The sequence below is a fragment of the Aspergillus melleus genome (assembly GCF_016097325.1).
Source record: "Aspergillus melleus strain CBS 546.65 chromosome Unknown contig5, whole genome shotgun sequence".
Lineage (NCBI taxonomy): Eukaryota > Fungi > Ascomycota > Eurotiomycetes > Eurotiales > Aspergillaceae > Aspergillus > Aspergillus melleus.
The window spans coordinates 2386084-2406248 of record NW_025763374.1 but is presented as its reverse complement, the minus strand read 5'-3'; the positions used below and the strand labels follow the sequence as shown (position 1 = coordinate 2406248).

General features: G+C 50.9%; 8 protein-coding genes across 8 annotated transcripts; 5 read left to right on the top strand and 3 right to left on the bottom strand.

The window, feature by feature from the left end:
* Nucleotides 1-494: 494 nt before the first annotated feature.
* Nucleotides 495-2148, bottom strand: ARC19 (actin-related protein 2/3 complex subunit 4 family protein). Its single transcript, XM_046090980.1, has 4 exons — nucleotides 2023-2148; nucleotides 1518-1970; nucleotides 1425-1469; nucleotides 495-1367 (listed from the first exon to the last, which is right to left on the bottom strand). The coding sequence occupies exons 1-4, from the start codon at nucleotides 2023-2025 to the stop codon at nucleotides 1359-1361; spliced, it is 510 nt and encodes a 169-aa protein (XP_045946955.1). The 5' UTR covers nucleotides 2026-2148; the 3' UTR covers nucleotides 495-1358.
* Nucleotides 2149-2307: 159 nt separating this feature from the next.
* Nucleotides 2308-4147, top strand: UBP6 (ubiquitin-specific protease UBP6; the record flags this gene model as incomplete). Its single annotated transcript, XM_046090979.1, has 3 exons — nucleotides 2308-2323; nucleotides 2395-4023; nucleotides 4086-4147. The coding sequence occupies 3 exons, from the start codon at nucleotides 2308-2310 to the stop codon at nucleotides 4145-4147; spliced, it is 1707 nt and encodes a 568-aa protein (XP_045946954.1).
* A 474-nt stretch (nucleotides 4148-4621) lies between these two features.
* Nucleotides 4622-5641, top strand: LDX57_009253 (PaaI family thioesterase; the record flags this gene model as incomplete). Its single annotated transcript, XM_046090978.1, has 2 exons — nucleotides 4622-5047; nucleotides 5264-5641. The coding sequence occupies 2 exons, from the start codon at nucleotides 4622-4624 to the stop codon at nucleotides 5639-5641; spliced, it is 804 nt and encodes a 267-aa protein (XP_045946953.1).
* An 813-nt stretch (nucleotides 5642-6454) lies between these two features.
* On the top strand, nucleotides 6455-8657 carry LDX57_009252 (putative MFS drug efflux pump; the record flags this gene model as incomplete). The annotated part of the gene is made up of 8 exons (XM_046090977.1): nucleotides 6455-6613; nucleotides 6685-6763; nucleotides 6830-6888; nucleotides 6955-7111; nucleotides 7191-7570; nucleotides 7627-7999; nucleotides 8053-8183; nucleotides 8247-8657. The coding sequence occupies 8 exons, from the start codon at nucleotides 6455-6457 to the stop codon at nucleotides 8655-8657; spliced, it is 1749 nt and encodes a 582-aa protein (XP_045946952.1).
* Nucleotides 8658-8753: 96 nt separating this feature from the next.
* Nucleotides 8754-13732, bottom strand: LDX57_009251 (Mtc5p). The gene has a single exon (XM_046090976.1). It carries the CDS (start codon nucleotides 13435-13437, stop codon nucleotides 9073-9075), a length of 4365 nt encoding a protein of 1454 aa, XP_045946951.1. The 5' UTR covers nucleotides 13438-13732; the 3' UTR covers nucleotides 8754-9072.
* Nucleotides 13619-14091, bottom strand: LDX57_009250 (uncharacterized protein; the record flags this gene model as incomplete). Its single annotated transcript, XM_046090975.1, has 2 exons — nucleotides 13619-13732; nucleotides 13792-14091. 2 exons carry the CDS (start codon nucleotides 14089-14091, stop codon nucleotides 13619-13621), a joined length of 414 nt encoding a protein of 137 aa, XP_045946950.1.
* A 122-nt stretch (nucleotides 14092-14213) lies between these two features.
* Nucleotides 14214-14848, top strand: LDX57_009249 (E2 ubiquitin-conjugating protein UBC13; the record flags this gene model as incomplete). Its single annotated transcript, XM_046090974.1, has 4 exons — nucleotides 14214-14266; nucleotides 14327-14415; nucleotides 14470-14601; nucleotides 14673-14848. The coding sequence occupies 4 exons, from the start codon at nucleotides 14214-14216 to the stop codon at nucleotides 14846-14848; spliced, it is 450 nt and encodes a 149-aa protein (XP_045946949.1).
* Nucleotides 14849-15976: 1128 nt separating this feature from the next.
* On the top strand, nucleotides 15977-18996 carry RPL24 (60S ribosomal eL24 domain-containing protein; the record flags this gene model as incomplete). Its single annotated transcript, XM_046090973.1, has 7 exons — nucleotides 15977-16050; nucleotides 16106-16692; nucleotides 16780-16997; nucleotides 17048-17431; nucleotides 17904-18134; nucleotides 18330-18473; nucleotides 18715-18996. The coding sequence occupies 7 exons, from the start codon at nucleotides 15977-15979 to the stop codon at nucleotides 18994-18996; spliced, it is 1920 nt and encodes a 639-aa protein (XP_045946948.1).
* Nucleotides 18997-20165: the final 1169 nt, after the last annotated feature.

Here is a 20165-nt window from a genome sequence, read left to right as displayed (position 1 = left end):
TATCTACTTCTGAGAGGCGTTGAGGTCCGCGCGGAGGGGCTTCGATGTCCTCTCTAAGCAAATAGTGTAGGGGGGCATTTTGGGTACGGCTCGTCATAGGATATGCAGTCTGGGGGACTCTTGATCTGGAATGATCATAGGGTGTCGGAGAGAAAGGATCTGTGCCAAGCTGAAACTGCGAATTAGTAGGCGTAGGAGTTAGTGCTCCAGCTGCAAAGTGCACAGCTCTATGGAAATCAGAATGTGCAGAACGATTGAAAGCAGGCCTTGCGATAGAATGACGAGTCAAGCGGTGGCCTTGGGAAAATGAGGACTGCATTTGACTGGAATCAGTGGCCACGGGACTGTTGAACGCGCCCAGACTGAGCCGTTCAAACTGTGGGTAGGGAATCGGGGACTCATATCCCATGAGTGGGATACCAGATCCCCTGTTGGCCATCTGAGCTAGAGTTGGCCTTCGTTCCTTCTTGGGGGGGATGGAGGATTAGGAGGGTTGACAGGCGTTGAGGGATTGCAGAGGGGAAGTAACAGGAAGAGATCTTGTCTCAGGGGAGTTCCTTTTTAAAGTGAAAGAGTCCTTAGACTGAGGATTTCTCCTAAGCATTTTTGGGAAGTGTCCAGATGATGCTCATATTCACTGGTCCTTCATTGAGCAAGGGCTTCTGTGTGAGAGTAAATTCACTGAATTAGTGGAGAGTGAAATCAGCTGTAGAAGAACCACAAATCAGCTGAAACGATTGGGCGAGAGGGTGAGTTGATAGTGATGATGCACAGGCAGAGAGCGCAAGGTGATTGTACAGTCAATGCGCCAGAATTGGTGCTATTGTAGAAACGCACCAGCTGCGATTTGGTAGCCAATGGAAGCTGAGAACACTTGCGTTGGCCCCGTTCAAACAATCAATCATTGAAAATGTTTGTATGCAGTACAATGCTTGGGCAGTTGTATGTTAGGTGAGTCCGTCACCACGAACCTCCTAGACCATTGCCAGTATTTCGTGATCAAGGGCAGGCTTTATTTTCAGTTGCAAGGAGCTAGAGTGGCGATGGTATTGGCCAGAGAGACAAGAATCATGGATGCTTTGGGTAGGGTATAAGTAGCCCTCTACATGTGTTTGAGACGTCATTTGAAAGTCGGACACAACCTGTGGCTGCTAGAATTTATTGTTATCGAGTAGGTGCAATGGACAACCTCACTATAGCACCAAGGTATGAGTGTCTAAGGAAGACAGCGTAAAGCAAGTAAGGGGAACTATCTCTGGAACCAGCCTAGATCGCCTATACAATAGTCGCTATTGGATGACAAGATAATAAAGTTCATGTAATATTTGTAGGTCGAACGGGTAACATAGAAAAACAGCTTAATCAAACTGTAGTCCCATGTTAGACTGCGATTCTCTAATTGAAGCGAACATTGGGTATCTTACCGGTGTCAAGAACGACTCAGCAACGAATCGAGCACGAGCGTTCAACTGCAAAATAATCAGCATTGGAACAAACAGTCGCCATGGCATACGTACGAATAACTTCATCTCCGAAATCTCCTTATCCACTTCCTCCAAGAACTGGATTATGAACTCCACTAATTGGTGCTTCAGGAGTTGTTCCGTATGGAAGTTCGTGATCAAGAATGAGATGTCGTATCCCTTCACTGGCTTCCTTCGCAAGATGAAGAACGATTCAGCACGCTGCGTCAAGAACCGAGTAAACTTGTGGACCAAGATATGCTCGATCTCATCTGCTTGTTTGATCCGAACGCTGACACGGACACTGTTCACACTAGGTTCGATAAAGACCTTCTCGTTCTCGTTTCGCGAAACTGTGAGGGGATTGAGGATGAGTTCCGGGGAGGTCTGGGCCTCGATCTCGGGTACGTTATGACGTTCGGAGGTCTGGGAAGCGAAGTTCGACACTGTAAGTGCGGCGGTAAGGGAGGACCGGACACATTGAAGATAAGGGCGCAATGATTGAGACTGTACATTGTCAGCTGGGAGTGATGCGGATTTGCTAGGTAACATAGCTTACCATGATGGAGATGCAGCAACGACCGTGAACTGGTGCCCGAACTCCGAAAATTGATGATGCTGTCAGCTCCGACTCGATCCAATGTTCAGGAGGCAGCGATGATGTCCCGCTGGGTCCGTGATGTCGTCGCCTGTTGGTGGGTGTTTGCTCTGTTTGCACCGCCCGCCCCACGCCTCCCCGAAAGCGATGACTGCCAACGCCATTATTTATGCACCGCATTTCATCATCAACCCGATCAGAAAGCCTTGTTCTAATATCCAAAGATTACTCGCAGGATCTATCAGAATGGCGTCGATACCCGGTATGCTCGTTTGACCCCCTTCCAAAGCTTGATTTGCCTCCGACCTAACGCTTCTCTCGTCCGGACAATAGTCATCGTTAAGCACCAAGGTAAACGTCATGAGGTCGAGCTCGACCCGGCCTCGAACGGCGAAACCCTCAAGTACCAGCTCTACTCCCTCACTGGTGTCGAACCCGAAAGACAGAAGATCCTAGTGAAAGGAGGTCAGCTTAAGAATGATACCCCGCTATCCTCGCTCAAGGCCAAACCGGGCCAGACATTCATGATGATGGGGACGCCCGGGGAACAAGGTGCCGTGGACTTAGGCCGTCCGAAGGAAGCAATCAAATTCCTAGAGGATATGACCGCAGCCGAGGCTGCAAAGGCGGAGGGAGCTACCCCTGCTGGTTTGCAGAACCTCGGAAATACTTGCTATCTGAACTCTACCCTGCAGACTTTGCGAAGTGTGCCAGAGCTCCAGCAGGAGCTCCAGCGGTATCGTCCTTCTGCGTCTGGAGGTGGATCAAGTGTCTCCGATCTCAGCAGCTTTGGTCTGGGTGGTCTCGGCTCTTCCATGGACCTCACAGCCTCTCTGCGAGACTTGTTCAAGCAGATGTCCGAGACTCAAGAAGGGTTCCCCCCGCTGATGTTCCTCAACTCCCTGAGAAACGCCTTTCCCCAATTTGCTCAGAAGGATCGAAATGGACACGGCTATGCTCAACAGGATGCCGAGGAAGCCTACTCACAGATCGTAACTCAGCTGCGGAACAAGCTGGTCCTGAAGGAGGGCGAAGGGGACTCTTCGACTGAGGTCTCCTTCGTGGACAAGTACATGGCTGGCAAATTTGAATCGATTACAGAGTGTGACGAACAAGCTGCGAAGGATGTTGGAGAGCAGCCGAATGAAAGCTCGGATGTCTTCTACAAACTTGACTGCCACATTGGCAAAGAAACGAATCATTTGTCCGACGGCATAATGGCGGGTCTGGAGGAAAAGATTGAAAAGCATTCCCCCACCCTGGACCGTGACGCTATCTACACCAAGCGCTCTCGCATTGCACGACTGCCCAAGTATTTGACCGTCCACTTCGTCCGATTCTTCTGGAAGCGCGAGACCCAGAAGAAGGCGAAGATCATGCGGAAGGTGACATTCCCTGCGGAGCTGGATGCTGTTGACTTCTGCACCGAGACGCTTAAGAAAGAGCTCATCCCCATCAGGGACAAGGTGCGCGAGATCCGGAAGGAAGAAGTCGACGTTGAGCGTGCCCGAAAGCGCCAGAAGCTTGCCCACAAGATGGAGGAAGAGAAGAAGGCTGAGGAAGAATCGGGTGCCTCTATAGAGCCCATGCAGAAGAAGAAGGCAACCGAAGAACGCGTTGAGGCAGGAAAATCCGAGAAGGATGGAGACACAACAATGACTGATATCTACAAAACCGATGCTGACTACGAAGCGGAGAAGAACGCGTCCAGCCTCGCGGCGAAGAAGGAGCTGGCTGAGCTTTTGGGCCCGAAGCCTGCCGTGGAGGCGGGAACCAACAGCTCGGGTCTTTATGAACTTAGAGGAGTCATTACGCACCAAGGTGCCAGCGCCGACAGTGGTCACTACACGGCATACGTGAAGAAGCAGGACAATGGAGGGGAGAGCGGAAAGTGGTGGTGGTTCAATGACGAAAAGGTGACCGAGGTGGAGGCCGAGAAGATTGAAACACTCTCTGGTGGTGGTAAGCTGCCCCGATCTTGCTCAACCCGTGTGACCTTCATGCTGATTTAATTTCCCTTTTAGGTGAATCTCATTCTGCCCTTATCTGCCTCTATCGCGCAATTGATCTGCCAACTGCCAACTAAGAGTCATGCTTGACGCGATGCTTCACGATTGAAAAGTCACTATTATAACTTAACGTCGATTATGTACTTATGGCTCATGGTTAAGACAAATTTTCAACTAGACTTGGGATGGGGAAATTCGATACTTCGTCTTCCTGTCGTGCTTGTCAGATAGACCGTTATTATCTTAATCTGTCGATTGAATGCCCTGAGCTTAGGTTTTCTTCCCCCTCGTTCTACTGCCGAGTACTAGTATTTCATAATGCGACTTGAACAGCGATTTGTACACTCTCACAATTACTACTCCGTATGATCGTGTCTGAATAGTATCCTCTTCCATAGACTATCGTATGTATCACGTGATAATCGATGGACCTCGGCATTGTTGCCCTTCGCGGTCTTTAGCGTCGCTCAACAAAGCAATCCAATAAACCGCTCTTCGCGCCGCTCTCACCACGTCCTAATTATCAGCGCAGGATTGCGATGTGACCCGCCATGTTTGGCCCTCGCAGAGTTTTACAATCCCGACTGCGCAACCTCGCGATCCAAGCGCAACCATGGTCTCGGCCCAGTTTCCTAGGACCACGAAACAGCAGCACCGTTGCTCATCCTCCCGCACCCAATTCACCGAAGTGGCCGCGACGTTTGATCTATACTGGATTATTTGGTGGACTGGGGCTGGCAGCTGGGAAATGGATAGACTGGCAAGTTTCCGCACCTCCTGTGCCGGGATCAGTTGAAGATATTGTCATGCTGGAGGAGATTCACTACGCTTACGAGAACGGCCTGCCTCTCGTGCGAGACCTCCGCAAGAACCCGGACTATGTGGAAGCGGACGTGTATGGGAATTATTCGGAGGAGGACAAGATAGGGAGGCTGACGTCTGGACCCTTGAGCGGGAGCCGAGGGCTGGCGCTTCAGGTATGTTTGCTTTTCTCTTCCGTTTCAGCCCAATGCTGTGATAGTTGTCTTGTCTATTCCAGGCATTCGGCCAGTTCTGAGCCAGTATTCATGGCCAATGCGACGCTCGATATTACCGAGCTACTGCAATCTGCCGAACCTCTCAACTGCCGGCAGCCTCAGATCAGATCGACCTCGGATGTTTGTCCCTTCCTCGCTAACTGATTGGCCCTACAGAAAGTCTTTTGGAACGAGAAGGAGAAGAAGGCGGTTAGCGTGGTCTTCCTTGGGCCGGGGCTGGAAGGATGGCCAACAGTCGTTCATGGCGGAGCTCTTGGCACTGTGATAGATGAGAGTCTAGGACGTGTCGCAATTCGCCATCTTCCTGCGCGCACGGGGGTTACTGCCAACCTCGAAATCAACTATCGGGCTCCGGTGTACTCGGGCAATTTCTACTCGTTCCACGCGACCGTCGACCAGGAACGCAGCAATGATCGCAAGGCCTACGTGACTGGCGAAGTGCGTGACCCCGTTGGAAGGCTGTGCGCTCAAGCCTCCGCGCTTTTCGTGGTCCCCAAGAATTACAAGCTGCAAGAGGTTGGCACGAAATATTGAGGTTTGCTATACGAATAGTACAAGGGCATGTTATGGGGCATGGGATTAATGTTGGGGGGTGGGAAGCGTCGACCACTCTGCGTTGGCTTAAGCGCTATGAACGCCACAAACTTCCCAGGATTTCGAAGACAGCCATATGCTCTGAATTCATGGGAATTGTTACGTGGATGATAGTGTATCTCAGATCTATGTACATAAACAGACATCTCTACTCATGGTAACAAATAAATAGTATCAAGAGCAAGGTCTAGATCGGCCATTTCGACACCAACCAGACGAATTGCCAATTGAGACCGAGTCACTGGCAAAAATAAGCACCGCGAGCATCGACAGCTTCTGGCCCCCGACTTGAGTTTCGCGCTTCTCCACGTTTTTGCCTCCCCGCAATCTCCCCGGCGTATGAGAAGTGCCCATCTCGATCCTCCATCCATCGATCATCCATGGCTCGCCGGCGTCGGCTGTGTTAACGTCATGCGCACTGACTTTGGCTTTCCCCAGAGATATTGCGCGCTGCCTCGGCTGTGTCTCAGAATGGCACCAAAGCCGAAAGTCTACTACGTCTTCGATCGCTCTGTGTACCGTTACTTGCCCCTCACTGGTATGCATGGAGTACGGACAAGCATTGCTGGCCCACGCGCCTAGTGACACCTTCGCGGGGCATATAAAATGCCGTGGCTTAGGTTGAAGCTTGTTGCTTTCTTTCCTCCCGTGGTTTCGTCTTGAGTGTTTTTCTGTCGTCAGCGATCCCTCTTCTCTTTGCCGTGCTGGTTTTCTGTGCTTAGGCTTGGGCCTGCCTTTTCCATTGTCGCAATCATGGCGACCACCAATCTCTCCAATTCATCTCATGTAGATGAGAAAGCGTCCGGAAGACAAATAGCCGAGGGAGGTGAGGGTCAGAAATACAGTCACCATGAAGACGTTACGGTGAATTCCTACGTGGATGAGGCAGGGGAGCCTGAGAACGCACGTCCAGTGAGTACACCTCGCATTGATTTCATGCATGCAAGAACTAGATGCTTGATGATAAGCCTATTTTCAATTAGATGACCTTTCGTCGATTCATGGGGTTCACGGCGATGGCGTTTCTGTGGACGGGCAGTCAGATTCCGGTATACCTCTTCGGTGCGTCGTCAATTGGCATATGACATTACGACCGCTTCGCACACCTATGCTGATGGATCTTTATAGGGGGCATCCCACCGCACATCTACGCTGATATTGGTGGGTCTGATCGGTGGGTTTGGTTTGTAGGTTGATTCGATAGCCTTCCTCGTTGCGTGCGGCGAAACTGATTGATCCTCGACCATAAATAGGTTCTTGCGAATCTATTAGCACTGTCTGGGGTCTGTCCTTTCGTCGGGTCGCTGTCGGATCTGATCGGTCGTCGCTATGTTGCCATCATCGGGGCTACTCTCGTCTGCATTGGCATGATCGTGTGCAGTACCGCTAATACTATGAACATTTTCATTGGTATGTATATCCGAGAAATAATTTTTTTTTGGCGAACCCTGAATAGAGCGCATTGTAGCAAACTACTGACTATGAGCAGGTGGAATGGCGATCGCCGGAGCAGGAGCAGGGGTCAATGAATTGACCGCACTGGCTGCTACGTCGGAAATGGCGCCAACCAGACAGCGAGGCAAATATGTCGCCGTGCTGATCTTCACCATTGTGCCCTTTTGTCCATCCGTTCTCTGGGCCCAACTTATTTCATCACACAGTGGTTGGCGCTACGTTGGTGCGTTCTGCGGCGCCTGGAGCGGCTTTGGCTTGCTCATCACAACCCTGTTTTACTTCCCGCCTCCCAGAACCAACTCAGAAGGATTGAGTAGACGGGATATCCTCTCTCGAGTGGACTATGTTGGTGGATTCCTCAGCATAGTTGGTTTGATTCTTTTTATGGCCGGCATGCAATGGGGTGGCTATCAAGTGAGTACTTCCTCTTGGATGTTTATGACCACCGAAGCTAAGCTATCGAACTGCAGTACGACTGGACATCAGCCCATGTGCTTGTCCCACTTATCCTTGGATTCGTTATCCTAGTTGCATTTGGCCTCTGGGAAGTATACGGCGCCAAATACCCCATTTTCCCTAGTCGGTTGAAGCAGGAACCACGCACGCTGGGCTTAACGCTGGTGATCACATTCATCTCCGGAGCGAACTTCTTCTCGGTAATTATGTTCTGGCCCACTCAGTCGTTCAATGTCTATGGTCACGACCCCGTGGACGTCGGTGTTCGAAGCCTGCCCATTGGATTCGGCATCATGGGCGGTGCATGCATCGTTCTCTGGCTACTGAGTGTCCTCCGAGGACACAACAAGGAGTTGTTGATTATCAGCAGCATCTTGATGACTGCAGGTAAGTCTACAGAACCCCCATCTATTACTCTAGATATTTAACCCACCCGGTAGGCTGCGGCGCAATGGCAGTCGCACGACCCGACAACCTCTACCAACTCTGGGGCATCCTCACCGTCGCGGGCCTCGGAATCGGAGGAATCGTCGTCCCAGCATCAATCATGACCACCATCATCTGCCCAGACGTGAGCCCCTCTCCTCTCCTCCCTTCCTCCTTCTCCCCACCCACCACTAACCCCCATCCTCAGGACCTAATCGCCACCATCTCAGCCCTCACGCTCTCCATCCGCGTCGTAGGCGGCAGCATCGGCTACACAATCTACTACAACGTGTTCATCTCGAAATTCATCCCCAACGCAACACACTACATCGGCGGCGTAATGGTCACAAAGCTCAACATCACCGACCCGATCCTCATCGAGCACGCCATCGAACTCACCGGCGCCTCGCTACTCGACCAGCTCCACCACCTCCCGGGCATTAATGGCAGCGAGGCTGCGTACCAAGCGGTCGTGGTGGCCGGGCAGATGGCCTACGCGGAGAGCTATAAGTGGGTTTATTATGCTAGTATTGGGTTCGGGGGGGTGTCGATCCTCGCGGCTTGCTTTTTGGGGAATATTGGTGATTATATGGATGATCATGTTGCTGTTGTTATTTGAACGGGGAGGGGAGGGGAGGATGTTTGTTTTTGGGTTGGGGGGAAGGGGGTGGGTTGGGTTTGGTTATGATTAAGGTGTGTATGTGTTAACTTATGGGATGAGTTCCTTGGAGTGTTATCCATTGTGTATTTTCAGCTTGATATAAGGTAGCTAGTCAATTAATTAACTGTTCCAGACTACGCTGACCAAGAAAAACATCGCTTATGCTATACCATAGTCGCTCGACTTCAAGACATAGTACAATGCAGCTGGTAACCAAAGAAGCACAAAATTCGGGGTATGGGGTATACAGGGAGAAGAGAAGAAACCACAGGCTGAAAAACCAACAAAAAGAGAAGTGGAAAGGGGGGGAAATGTTCCAAGCCACAAGGACAAACAGGCAACCCACTCAATCATCACTGCAATCCTCCTCTCACTACCACCGATTCTCCACTTGGTTCATAGCCGACTTCTTCGGTACAAACCCGGTCCCCGACGGCTTTGACTTCCGCTTATCAGATTCCTTCGGACGCAACCCCCTACTCAGTCCACCGCCTAGACCTCTCGCCAAAGACGCAAACGGAGATGTCTGCCAGTGGTCAAGGTCATCTTCGTGTTGGCCAACATTCGTGGGAGGATCGTTATGGGCACTTGTGGTAACATGCTTGCCCGACCCATCGGAGTGACGATTACGCGCTCGAGTGCTTAGAGGCGAATTCTCCTGGTTGGGATTCGTCAGGGGGGAGACGGGGTTTGAAGGGGGAAGAATATCGGTGGCGATGTGTTCAGAGCATTTGCACCCGCAGCCTGTTGGGCAGTACTGGGATTCTGCCTGCTGTTCGGGGCCGGGAGTGTCGATAGCGTCAGAGGACATGGCGAACCAGCCGCGATGGCAGTCGAAGCAACTCACATGTCCGCAGCCGAAGCAAGGGGTGAGCATGCCTTCAACGACTTCTCCGCAGACGACGCAGGGGAGTTTGAGGGGTAGTCGCTGCTTGGGTTCGCAGTTGGAACAGGTGGTAGATGAAGGATATAATTTCACACCAGACTTAGTTCCTGCTTCAGTGGTGGACTTGGTAGAGAATATAGAGAGATGGAGAGGACGCCCGCATCGCATGCAGTGACGTTGGATTTCGAGGCCGTCGTTGCCTTTCTCGCTGGCTGCCGCGGCGGAGTCCTTGCGGGGTAGTGTTGGGAGAGAAAGTGAGGTTTGGAAGTTGTCATACGCCCATTGGCGAAGACTGGCGTCGCTGGTTTGATCGGTGACTCCGCCAATCTTGAGCACTTCGGTGCGCTGGACTGGTAGGCCCCAGATTGAAAGGAGGTGGGCATAAGCAGTGCGATAGGACCGGTACAGCCAGTCTTTATTGGGATCGAGGAAAGATGAAGTTTGTGTGCCCCAATCGGTATCGAAAGCGCCGGTGTTTTTCAAGGTTGCGTGGAGCTTGAGCTGCGGCTTGGATGTTGCCCCTCGCTCCGGTCTCTCACTCTCGGTATCGGAATGAGTTTGCGAGGTAACGGCGGTGGACGTAGCCGTGAGGTATTCCGGAACCGTTGACGGAGGTTTTGAGGGGAAAGAAGTTGTAGACCATATACCCGAGCCCCCTGTAAGATTTGGGCTGCCGTTCGGACTCTGTTTTCTTTTGCTCAGGGCACTAGTAGGTGGCGACGCCGAAGAAGGTCCAAACGTAAACGATCGGGATAGGGAAGAAGCGAGAACAGAGCCAATCCCTGATCCACTGCGCGGTTGAGATTGTTGGTCAGGGGAGACGGCTACTGGTGTGTTGTGCCCCATCGTCCTTCTTTCTGCGACCAGCCCACGAGACGCCAACGGGGGAGTAGTGCCTGTTGAGTACGGGGGAGTGGAATCAGCACGCCATATCTCAGAAGAAGATCGCCCTGAGCTTTGGGTCACCGGGGTAGTATGGCTGTCTCTAGGCGTGGAAATCAACGGCGTAGTGGCTTGAGACTTGCTCTGCGATGGATGGTGTGAATCAAAGTCCAACGAGAAAGACTGGTTGTCCATCTTCTTTAGTGTTGCTCTACCACGACGTTCTTGGTTCAGCGATCGTTTTTGACGATTGGACTGTTCAAGCACGCAGGACAGCATTGCGACCATTTGTACATCCCCAATACGTTCAAAGTGGTCAAATAGTGCGGGAATGAGCCAGTGGCTACCAAAAGGGTGGGCGCCCCATTGGATAATGCTGCTCAATGCATCTTTTGCCCGAGGGTCATGACCCCCCGTGTCAAAACTCAGGTCCACAGCACTATCTTTTCTTCGCATTTGCCTGGTTCTCCCGACGGAGTCCAAGGGGGAAGAAACGGGACGTTTTTCGTTGTGTAATATGAGTTTCACAAGTCCCCAGATCCGTGCTAGCTCATGGTAACCCTGCTCCAGGGCCACAGAAGCGTTATGAGCACATACGTCTGCTCCTTTACCATAGATGCGATAACCACTTGCCAAGTCACGTTTTGCTGGAAGCAGGTCACTGAAGTCATATATCGATATCACATTTTGGGCCTGGCCGGACGACTTGGCGGTCATCGCACCAACTGTCGACCTTTGAGAATTGTCCGTGGACCGTGGTCGGTACAACCCAAGACTACCAGCACTGCGCCAGGTTTGAGGTGTCGGAAACCGATGCTGCAGGCTCGACAAAATACCAGATGACCCAGAAGAGCTCGACGTTTCAGCCTCCGAATCGTCCGAGTATTCAGAAGCTCCATCGTCCGTACTCGCAACACCACTCCCCATCCTGGGACCAGGTGAGTTTGTCTGCAATCTTCCAAATCCCTCGAAGACTTTGTCCGCTCTAGACATTTCTTTGAACCCTAGGTTTTCTAGGAAAGAAGCGGAATCGTTCTTCTTTGAAGGGAAAAAGCACACTAAACGGCCATCATTGGCCCACAGCGCACCACATACCTTTGCCACGGGAACCATGACATTGGCATTGACGGGTCGAAGCAACTCAGAGCTCATTCCTAGCTCTTGGCTTTGAGACAGCCCGACTTCATCCTCATCGCTAGATTCTTCGCCACCCATCTGTCCGTTGACCGGAGATTTGACCGTCTCGGCGGTTTCCCCGAGAATCCAAGCAATGCTCTCTTCCAGGCTGCTCTCGCCGAGAAGATAACGGACAACACCTTCAAGGCAACCTCGTTTGTGGGAAAGATAAGTCTCCGCTATTGTGCGCAACTCAGCAATGATCTTGTCGGAGAGTTGGTCGGTAACAGCAGAGGTCTTCTGTACGCTGAAAGTTGGCATTGCAGACTTAGGGTAGTCGACTGGGAATTTGATGTCCACTTTCAAGAACAAAGAGGCCCCATCAGTTCCCCAGGGCCCATGGAGGGATATCGTTGCCTTGCGCTGGCGGACATCAACAGACTCAAAGGAGACTTTGGTAAACTTTTCTCCAACATGCGTGATCTCATCTCCCAAAGTCTCGATTTCCCACCCAGATATCTTAACACCTCGCATCCATGAGATTGGATTGGTGTCGGCGCGGACATTTGACCTGCCCTGCATGCCGATCCTCGAATCTGGATTGCCCCCGTTCCAAGAGCGAGCGGAAGGAGCAGTTACGGTGCTCATTCCAGGAGCACCAGGAGCGCCGGGTTCCTGGAACGCAGATAGAGAATCCGAATCATCGAACTCTTGGCTCACGGTTTCATCACGGAAACTTCGATAAACGGCGCCCCTGCGGGTGAGGTTCAAGTTTGTTAGGAATGAATCGCCCTTTCGATATCCAACTCCTTGTAGAATATCGGGATCGACTCTGTGCAAGCGCAGCTCCCTGTCTGTCCCCCATGAAACTAATTGGAACTCCCGGTGGTCGATGCCATCCGACTCCCCTCCGCGAGCTCTCCAGAGAAATTCCTTCACCTGGCCCTTATGCCCGGGGAAGCTATGCACCAGCGGGAGATCTTCATCCGGATTGGCGCCCTCGCCCGCCCTGCGACTATATAAATGAAGGTCACTGTTACCTCTCTGGGGCATGGCCAGGACACCCCATCCAAAGGGGGTGTTTCTCGCTCTCCACACTGGGAAAGGGGTTCTGATGATTTTCTCAGGCATTTCACCCTCGTTCGTGTAGTCCCAGAACTTGATGGTTTTATCCAGCGAACAAGTCACGAGAGCTCCTGGGCGAACTCTGTTCCAGTCAACGCCGTAGATTTTAGTGTTGTGCGCTTCGATGGATTTGATTGGGGACGCGCCCTTTCTTTTGTCCCATATACGCAGAAACCTGTCATGAGAGCTCGCGATGACATTGGGGTCTTGTCGGTTCCATTTCACCTGCGTAGCACCCGCGAACCAATCGGAGAATGTGATAGCTGGACGCGCAGGTGATCGTAGGTCCCAACAGTGTACAAAACTATCAACTGCACATGTCGCTATAGTATCCGGATGGTGAGCGGAGAAGTTGATATCCGTGATGGCTCGCGTGTGGGCATGGAGAACAAGCTCAATAGAGTTCTGCCAGGTCTTCATAGCCAAGTTCCATACCAACGCTTTCTGATTCGACGTGCTCACAACCCAGTAGTCTCGAGCGGCAAACGGAGACCATTGAACATCTGCAACCTCCCATGGTGTATGATGCGGGAGGTACCGAGGTGGTGAATATGGTGAATCCAGGTCAATGACATGCAGACCCTCCTTTGAAGCCAGAACCACGTCCCGTCCACATGGCGATATTGACATTGATCCCACGGGCTGTTCCACATGGAAGGAGCTGTCTTCCCCGAAAGTCGGACTTTCAAAGGCCGACGTCAGAGGCCTGGGCTCCATGGTGTCGGACATTGTGTCGTTACGGAACTTCGACCTATTGACGCTCCGTATTTTCGTCTGTCCAATGCTGCACAAGGACTAGATTATAATTGAACTCGGTATCCAGGTGTCATCCGATGCATTGGTATAACAGCATGCGTGATACTACAGGCGAATCTCATCTCGGTGGTTTTCGGAGGCAAGCGGTCAACCGTTAACTGTGAAGGGGATCGAGGCCTCGTGCATGCGCATCGTAAAATCGATCGGCCAACTGGGTTTGGAACGTGAAGCAATTGCACGAGGTGTCAATGAAAATCGCGGAGGTGTTCTAGATGAGTTGAATGTCAGCACATAGGGAAGGAATCAGGGACTTGTAGCTTGACGAACATAGCCGTCCAGATTGCCTGGGAATGAGCTATGAGGTCGGTAGGGCAACTCCGCAAGTTCGCTGTGGGGACTCCCTCGATGGGCCCGATGGGGCTTAGTCTCCTGGGCTGCGTTGGTGGTTTCAATGTTCTTCCGTAGTCCGTCGGTACGGCCGGGCAGAAAGACCCGCTCCGTCGTGTCCCTCGGTCGGTTACGTCGTTCCCGACTTCGACTGCCAGAAGAATTGGCGACAAATATTTCCCCGCTGATCCTAACGCTCAGACTCGCGCCATCCGCTCGTGAGCAATTTCCTTTCTTCATTCCGAGCCTTTTGCAAGATCCCTGCCGAATCGCAAGTGCCGGCCACTTCCAGCTTCGAAGCTGTACGACTTGACATACCCCACCTTGAACCATCACGAACGCGGGGACTAGAGTGAAACAATATGGCGTTGCCCAAGAGAATCGTGAAGGAGACCGAGCGTCTTATGGCCGAACCGTACGCTATATTGATTGTTAAATGAGAAGGCTTGGTTACTGATCTGTTGCTATATTCCAGCGTTCCCGGTATCAACGCAGTGCCCCATGAAGAAAACCTGCGATACTTCGATGTCTCGATTCATGGACCCGCGCAATCTCCGTATGAAGGTAATGCACTCTATACTCGAAGTTTCCGGGTCACTGGGTACTAATCTCAACAAGGTGGTATCTTCCGTCTCGAGCTGTTCCTACCTGAAGACTACCCAATGACTCCCCCCAAGATCCGGTTCTTGACCAAGATCTATCACCCTAACATCGACCGTCTCGGACGAATTTGCTTGGATGTCTTGAAGAGTATGTTTCCTGTCATTCTGCATGCACGCCGAACCCCCTGTTAGGACCTCGACTTAACTCATATTTACTAGACAACTGGTCCCCCGCTCTCCAAATCCGCACAATCCTCCTCTCAATCCAGGCTCTGCTCGGTGCCCCCAACCCCGACGACCCGCTTGCCAACGACGTTGCTCAGCGCTGGAAGGAGGATGAGCCGGCTGCGATCCAGACAGCGAAGGAGTGGACCCGGACGCACGCGATGACTTAGACTAAGAGACTAGGAACATTGGCCAATCATCCTTTTATATTGACAGAAATTTGAGCGACCGCGTTTATGATGTGACCATGAAACGAGCAGAAAAGAGGAGATGACAAAAACTACTACGGCACGTTGGTTGGCCTGTCTGGCATTCCTTGCTTGGATCAGTTCATATCACTTTAGGATCTTCATCTTTTTTCTCCGCGCGAGAGTAGGTCACCTTTCCTATTACTTATGTCTTCTCTCATCGAAATACATCAAGACTCGACTTTGGGCCCCTTTTCTCACCCTATGCATGCCATTCCACCACAAAAAGCCACATGTCGCCTATGCTCTCGAAGACATCCTCTTAGTTCTTCTGGCGTTCACCTTTATCTTGTGGAATGGCGATTCCGATTACTTGTGATAGAGCGATTAAGCTGGAATAGAATCTTTTCATCCACTTCTATTGTTTCTAGTAGATTCAAAAGTAGATTCAAAAGTAGATTCAAAAGTAGATTCAAAAGTAGATTCAAAAGTAGATTCAAAAGTAGACTCAAAAGTAGATTCAAAAGTAGACTCAAAAGTAGATTCAAAATAGTTCCACATCCTCGTCAACTCGGTCTACGAGGGCATCAAGTCCAGAAGTGTCAAAACTACAAACGAAAGCTCCCATCCATCTATTTCAGCGGCGCATTATCTTGCTTATTCTGGTAGCGTAACATTTGCTATGGACTTGACCAGAATACATATAAGTTTGAACATAACTCTGACTTTGGTATAGGTCTAAGTATCAACGCACTGAGCCTTGCTGATTTAGACAAACATATATCCCGCAGACCTTCTGTCAAGGAGTCTGTCATGAGTGAAGAACACAGTACTGCAGGTAACATATTGATAAGGTACATTTAGTGAACATGAAAAGAGAGAAGTATGCATTTTACTTGTTTTCATTCACTACAAGCAGCATAGGTAAACAAGCTAAAGGCAAACATAACCCAGTATTCAGTAAATCACAACCTTCTCTAACTTATTCACTATCCCTAAGCCACTTCTCATACAGTACCTACTTCTCCTGAACAATTCCATCCTGCTTACTTCCTACTCACCTAAAGGTTTTCCCCCAGTGCAATCTACACCAAATCCTAACAGTGAACAATGCCACCATCAACCAACAACAAACCCAAGGGTAAAAGAAAGAGCAAAAAGCACCCTTCACAAACCCACGTCAGGTAAGGTGATTCATTCCTCCACACATCTCCTCTCGCAAAGTGCTGAACTCGCTAGCTCCGTTCAAGACCGTGATCAGACTCATAGACCTAGTCCGGGCCCCAGCAACACGGTTACGCAACACAATCCCCAGTTCTTGGCCACTTCACGACCCGGTAAACATCGATCTTCCAGCAAGTTTGCCTTTGGTGCTGGTGGCTCAAGCGCTACCGTGGCACCCAAGATGGCGGAAGCCTTCACTCACGATCTGGTGAGCCAGATGGAGTCGGCCTTTCAGATCACGGATGAGGCGAAGGTTGATTTGACCATGCCGGTGGTGTCTGAGGAGCGCATGACTGACAAGGGCAAGAAGAAAGATGAGAACGACATGGACTGGGAGCAGCAGGTCTCGCCTAGAGAGAACGTATTTAAGAGAAGACTGAGAGCGTTGACTGGAAGCTCGCCGAAGACTCCTTCATCTGGCCTGGGACCTGATCGCAGACGCGCGAGCCTCGGCGCATCCTCCCTTTCTGTTGGATCTGATTCACTGACAGGCCGCGATGCCAATTTGGCAGTTGGTCCTCTAAAGCGCCCGGGCATTGAAGGAAAGCGTTCCTTTACTTCTCCCTCTGTGCCGCTGAAGTTGAAATACATCTCGCCCACTGGTTTGTGTTGTCTTTTCTCTTTGCTCTCGTTTCCAAATCCAACCGCATCCAGTGCGTGAGTCAAGCTAATGAGAACTCCTGAGAAAGATTACATGCTTGTTGACATGGATCTTCCTGAGACTCGACCCATTCCCAAGGCCCCTGAGCCCGGTCTTCTGCCGAAAATGAAAGACGCCGCACAGCAGGCCATGGGCAAGAAGAAGTATGACGGTACAAAGCCATCAAATAAATACCACCAGACGGCTCTGCATATCAATAACGTGGACGGCAAGACATCGGAATCCACAAACAAGAAGCAGGAGCTGGTAAGTAGATTCCGAACTTGCTTCAAAGCAGGCCCCTAACTCAGAGACAGATCGAGTATGCGCGCAGCGTGACTGGCACCGAGGTGAAGTTCCGCGACCTCAACAATCCCAACGCGAAGCAGAGAAAGGATGACGACCGGGTCTGGGACACCGTGAACCTCAGATGCATCGGCTGCCGCGGTGACTGCCCGGTTTGCGGCGGTGCATGTTGTATCTACGGAGACGCTATCAGAACCATCGATGATGAGTGCGCAGACGCTGAGAAGGTCGGAAAGGCGAAGCGCATCCTCGAGGCCATCGAGAGCCTGAGCCCCATGATCATGGATGCGGATACCTACCAGCTGTGTAGCCAGCCGGGCGGTTGTGGTCGTTACGTATGCCCTAGCTGCTGCGGCGTGTGTCCGAATGGGATCTGCCGCGACGTGCAGTGTAAGGTATGTGATTCGGTCCTCCTTCCGTCGACTTGAGGTGGTTTCTATGAGTAATGTTAACGGCGCATTTTACATAGGACTGCAAGGAGGATCCCTGGGGCCCTTGCGACTGGCACGACTGAGGGGGGATGACAGCCCACGAGACTAGTGGAAGTACGTGGTATGAGATAATGAATCATGAATGAGACGGAACTTGAGTAATATGCAAGAAAATGGGCGAACATGGACATGAATTGTCTAGAAAGTCTTCTCGGGAGATGTATGGGCACTTCGATAAGTTGTTCCGTCATCCCAACCCGACGTCGACGAAACGACCCTGTACCGATGAATCAAGGGAAAATATTGAGAAACCCAAATAAAAGTACCATTATTCCACGCCATAAACTACTCCAAATAAAATCAAACCCCCCTTAAAGATATGGTCGACACGGCGATTCCCCCATCGCATACAACGGAAGATGTATGTAGGTGGTAGGAAGCACCGCGGCCGGCCAAGGGCAGCCGAGGTCACGTGTCGCACTTTAGCGAGCGCACCCGCACCACAATTGTGCCAGACTTCGCGATCCGCTACGCCGCAGAGACCGAATCGACTCAACCACCCAACGCCAACCGACAACATCTCGTCTCGCCCGGTCGCGCATCTCCGACGTTCAAGATGCGTACCTACGACGATTCTTTCAGCGGTCAGAAGATCTACCCCGGAAAGGTGCGTTCCATCTTCCTCTTCACAAGAAAACGGGCGGACACAAGAAAATCGAAACCCCGTCGTCATCAAGCCGCCAATCCCGTCTCCCTCTACCTACCTCGAGAAGGAGAGGATGTTTTCTCCCGCACAGAACCCGATCAATCATATGTGAAAGAAAGGACAAATCATTGACAATTGAGTTTCTTCAATATATAGGGTAAGCTGTACGTCCGTGGCGACAGCAAGATCTTCCGCTTCCAGAATGGAAAGTCCGAGTCCCTCTTCCTCCAGCGCAAGAACCCTCGCCGGATAGCTTGGACTGTCCTCTACCGTCGCCAGCACAAGAAGGGTATCTCTGAAGTCAGTACCGCCAAATCAATTTCCCCCTCGGTTGAGATGTGTTGTTATTTCCGTTCAGTGAGATTGGAGAGGATGTGGGAAGTGGGCAAAGGAACCTAGGGGTGAAGACATTCGACAACAGCGACAATCAAAATACCCATGGTCAAGGATGGAGAAGCGCGACGAACGGAAATAACTGCAGGTCTCAAGACATGGCATCCGGGACACAGAAATGCTGACGGGTTCTTTTCAACGTGAATAGGAAGTCGCCAAGAAGCGTACCCGCCGTGCTGTTAAGCACCAGCGTGCCATCGTCGGTGCCTCCCTCGATGTGATCAAGGAGCGCCGCAACCAGCGCCCCGAGGCCCGTGCCGCCGCTCGCCAGCAGGCCATCAAGGACGCCAAGGACAAGAAGGCCGCCTCTGAGAGCAAGAAGAAGGCTGAGAAGGCCAAGCTCGCCGCCAACAAGGGTGGTGCTCAGCGCATCCAGAGCAAGCAGGGCGCCAAGGGCTCTGCTCCCAAGGTCGCCGCCAAGTCGCGTTAAGATAAACGAAATCGAAGCGGTTTAGGCAAATTGGGGCTGGGGAAATTTCTTTAAAAAGAGGAAAAACATGTTCTTTTTTTATTTGACGCTGGGAAACTTGGGAGGTTATTAACCGGAGCCGGAAATGAAATTTGTGTTCGGTTTTTTACGTTATTCCTTTACACAAAAACCTTTTCAACTTTTTCAAAGACAAACCGATTTTCCGGCGTACATTGAGCTTTCTCATGAGTGCAATGCATTAGGTTGAGAATGTTTCCCCTCCCTCCCTATCTACCTCCCCCGCAATGGGCTCAGATGATTTCATTGCGCGCCATGGTTTATACTATTTTACCAGAAAATGGAAAAATGGATGTGATATGATCAGCCTTGTGTTTTCGTTTTGATCTTGTTGATGTCGCCCTATCTCTGTAGTCTGTAGTTTCCTGGCTCAAATGGTCCTTCACCAGACGCTCATAGTTGAGCCTGTTCTACGAATTGGAGAAAAATGTCATGTCCTGATGATATGGTAGACGTAGATCTAGCTTGAATGTATGACATACTCCGCCTTGCATCAGGGGAATCAGAGGGCCCTAGCCCTGCACTAGGCCGTTTTGAGGGACATGGTAAAGTAATCCTGTGCATCGGGTTTTTGTTAAGGTAGCCAGAGATAAAAAGAAAGAATAGAATATAAAATGGAATAGAAAAATTCACTAATATAGCTTATTAAGAAAATGAAAGAACAAGAAACCAGGCAAGGAAAAGAAGAGGCTCGCTTTCAGGACAATGAATGACTCTGTTCGTTTTGCCCATCATGACTAAGTAAATAGCGTAGGTATGCCATCGTCTAGTTCATATCAATTGCAGCAGCCGACAATTTAGACAGAAAAAAGTAGAATAAAATTCCCTAATACAAAGGTATCAGAGCGACCAGCATTGATGATGTTGCTTTATTAATTTGGTCCAACAGACCACACGGAACCCACGCATGGCATTCCAACTCTATCAAAACGACCCCATGTACGAGGCCCTAAATTAATAAAACACAAAGAAAATGGAGGTACAAGAACAACCCAGGCGTCAACGAGTCTCGTCATTGGCAAGAATTGCCTATGCCAAAATGTCGACAATGCACGCTTCAGCCGCAGTTCCTATGCGAACCATATCCAACAGGTTCTCCAACACCCAAGCAG

Coding starts and splice junctions, on each gene's coding strand:
- ARC19 (XM_046090980.1), bottom strand. Junction 1,470..1,517: donor TTTCGGAGATGAAGTTATTC/GTACGTATGCCA, acceptor ATTATTTTGCAG/TTGAACGCTCGTGCTCGATT.
- LDX57_009251 (XM_046090976.1), bottom strand. CDS start 13,437: ATGTCCGACACCATGGAGCCCAGGCCTCTGACGTCGGCCTTTGAAAGT.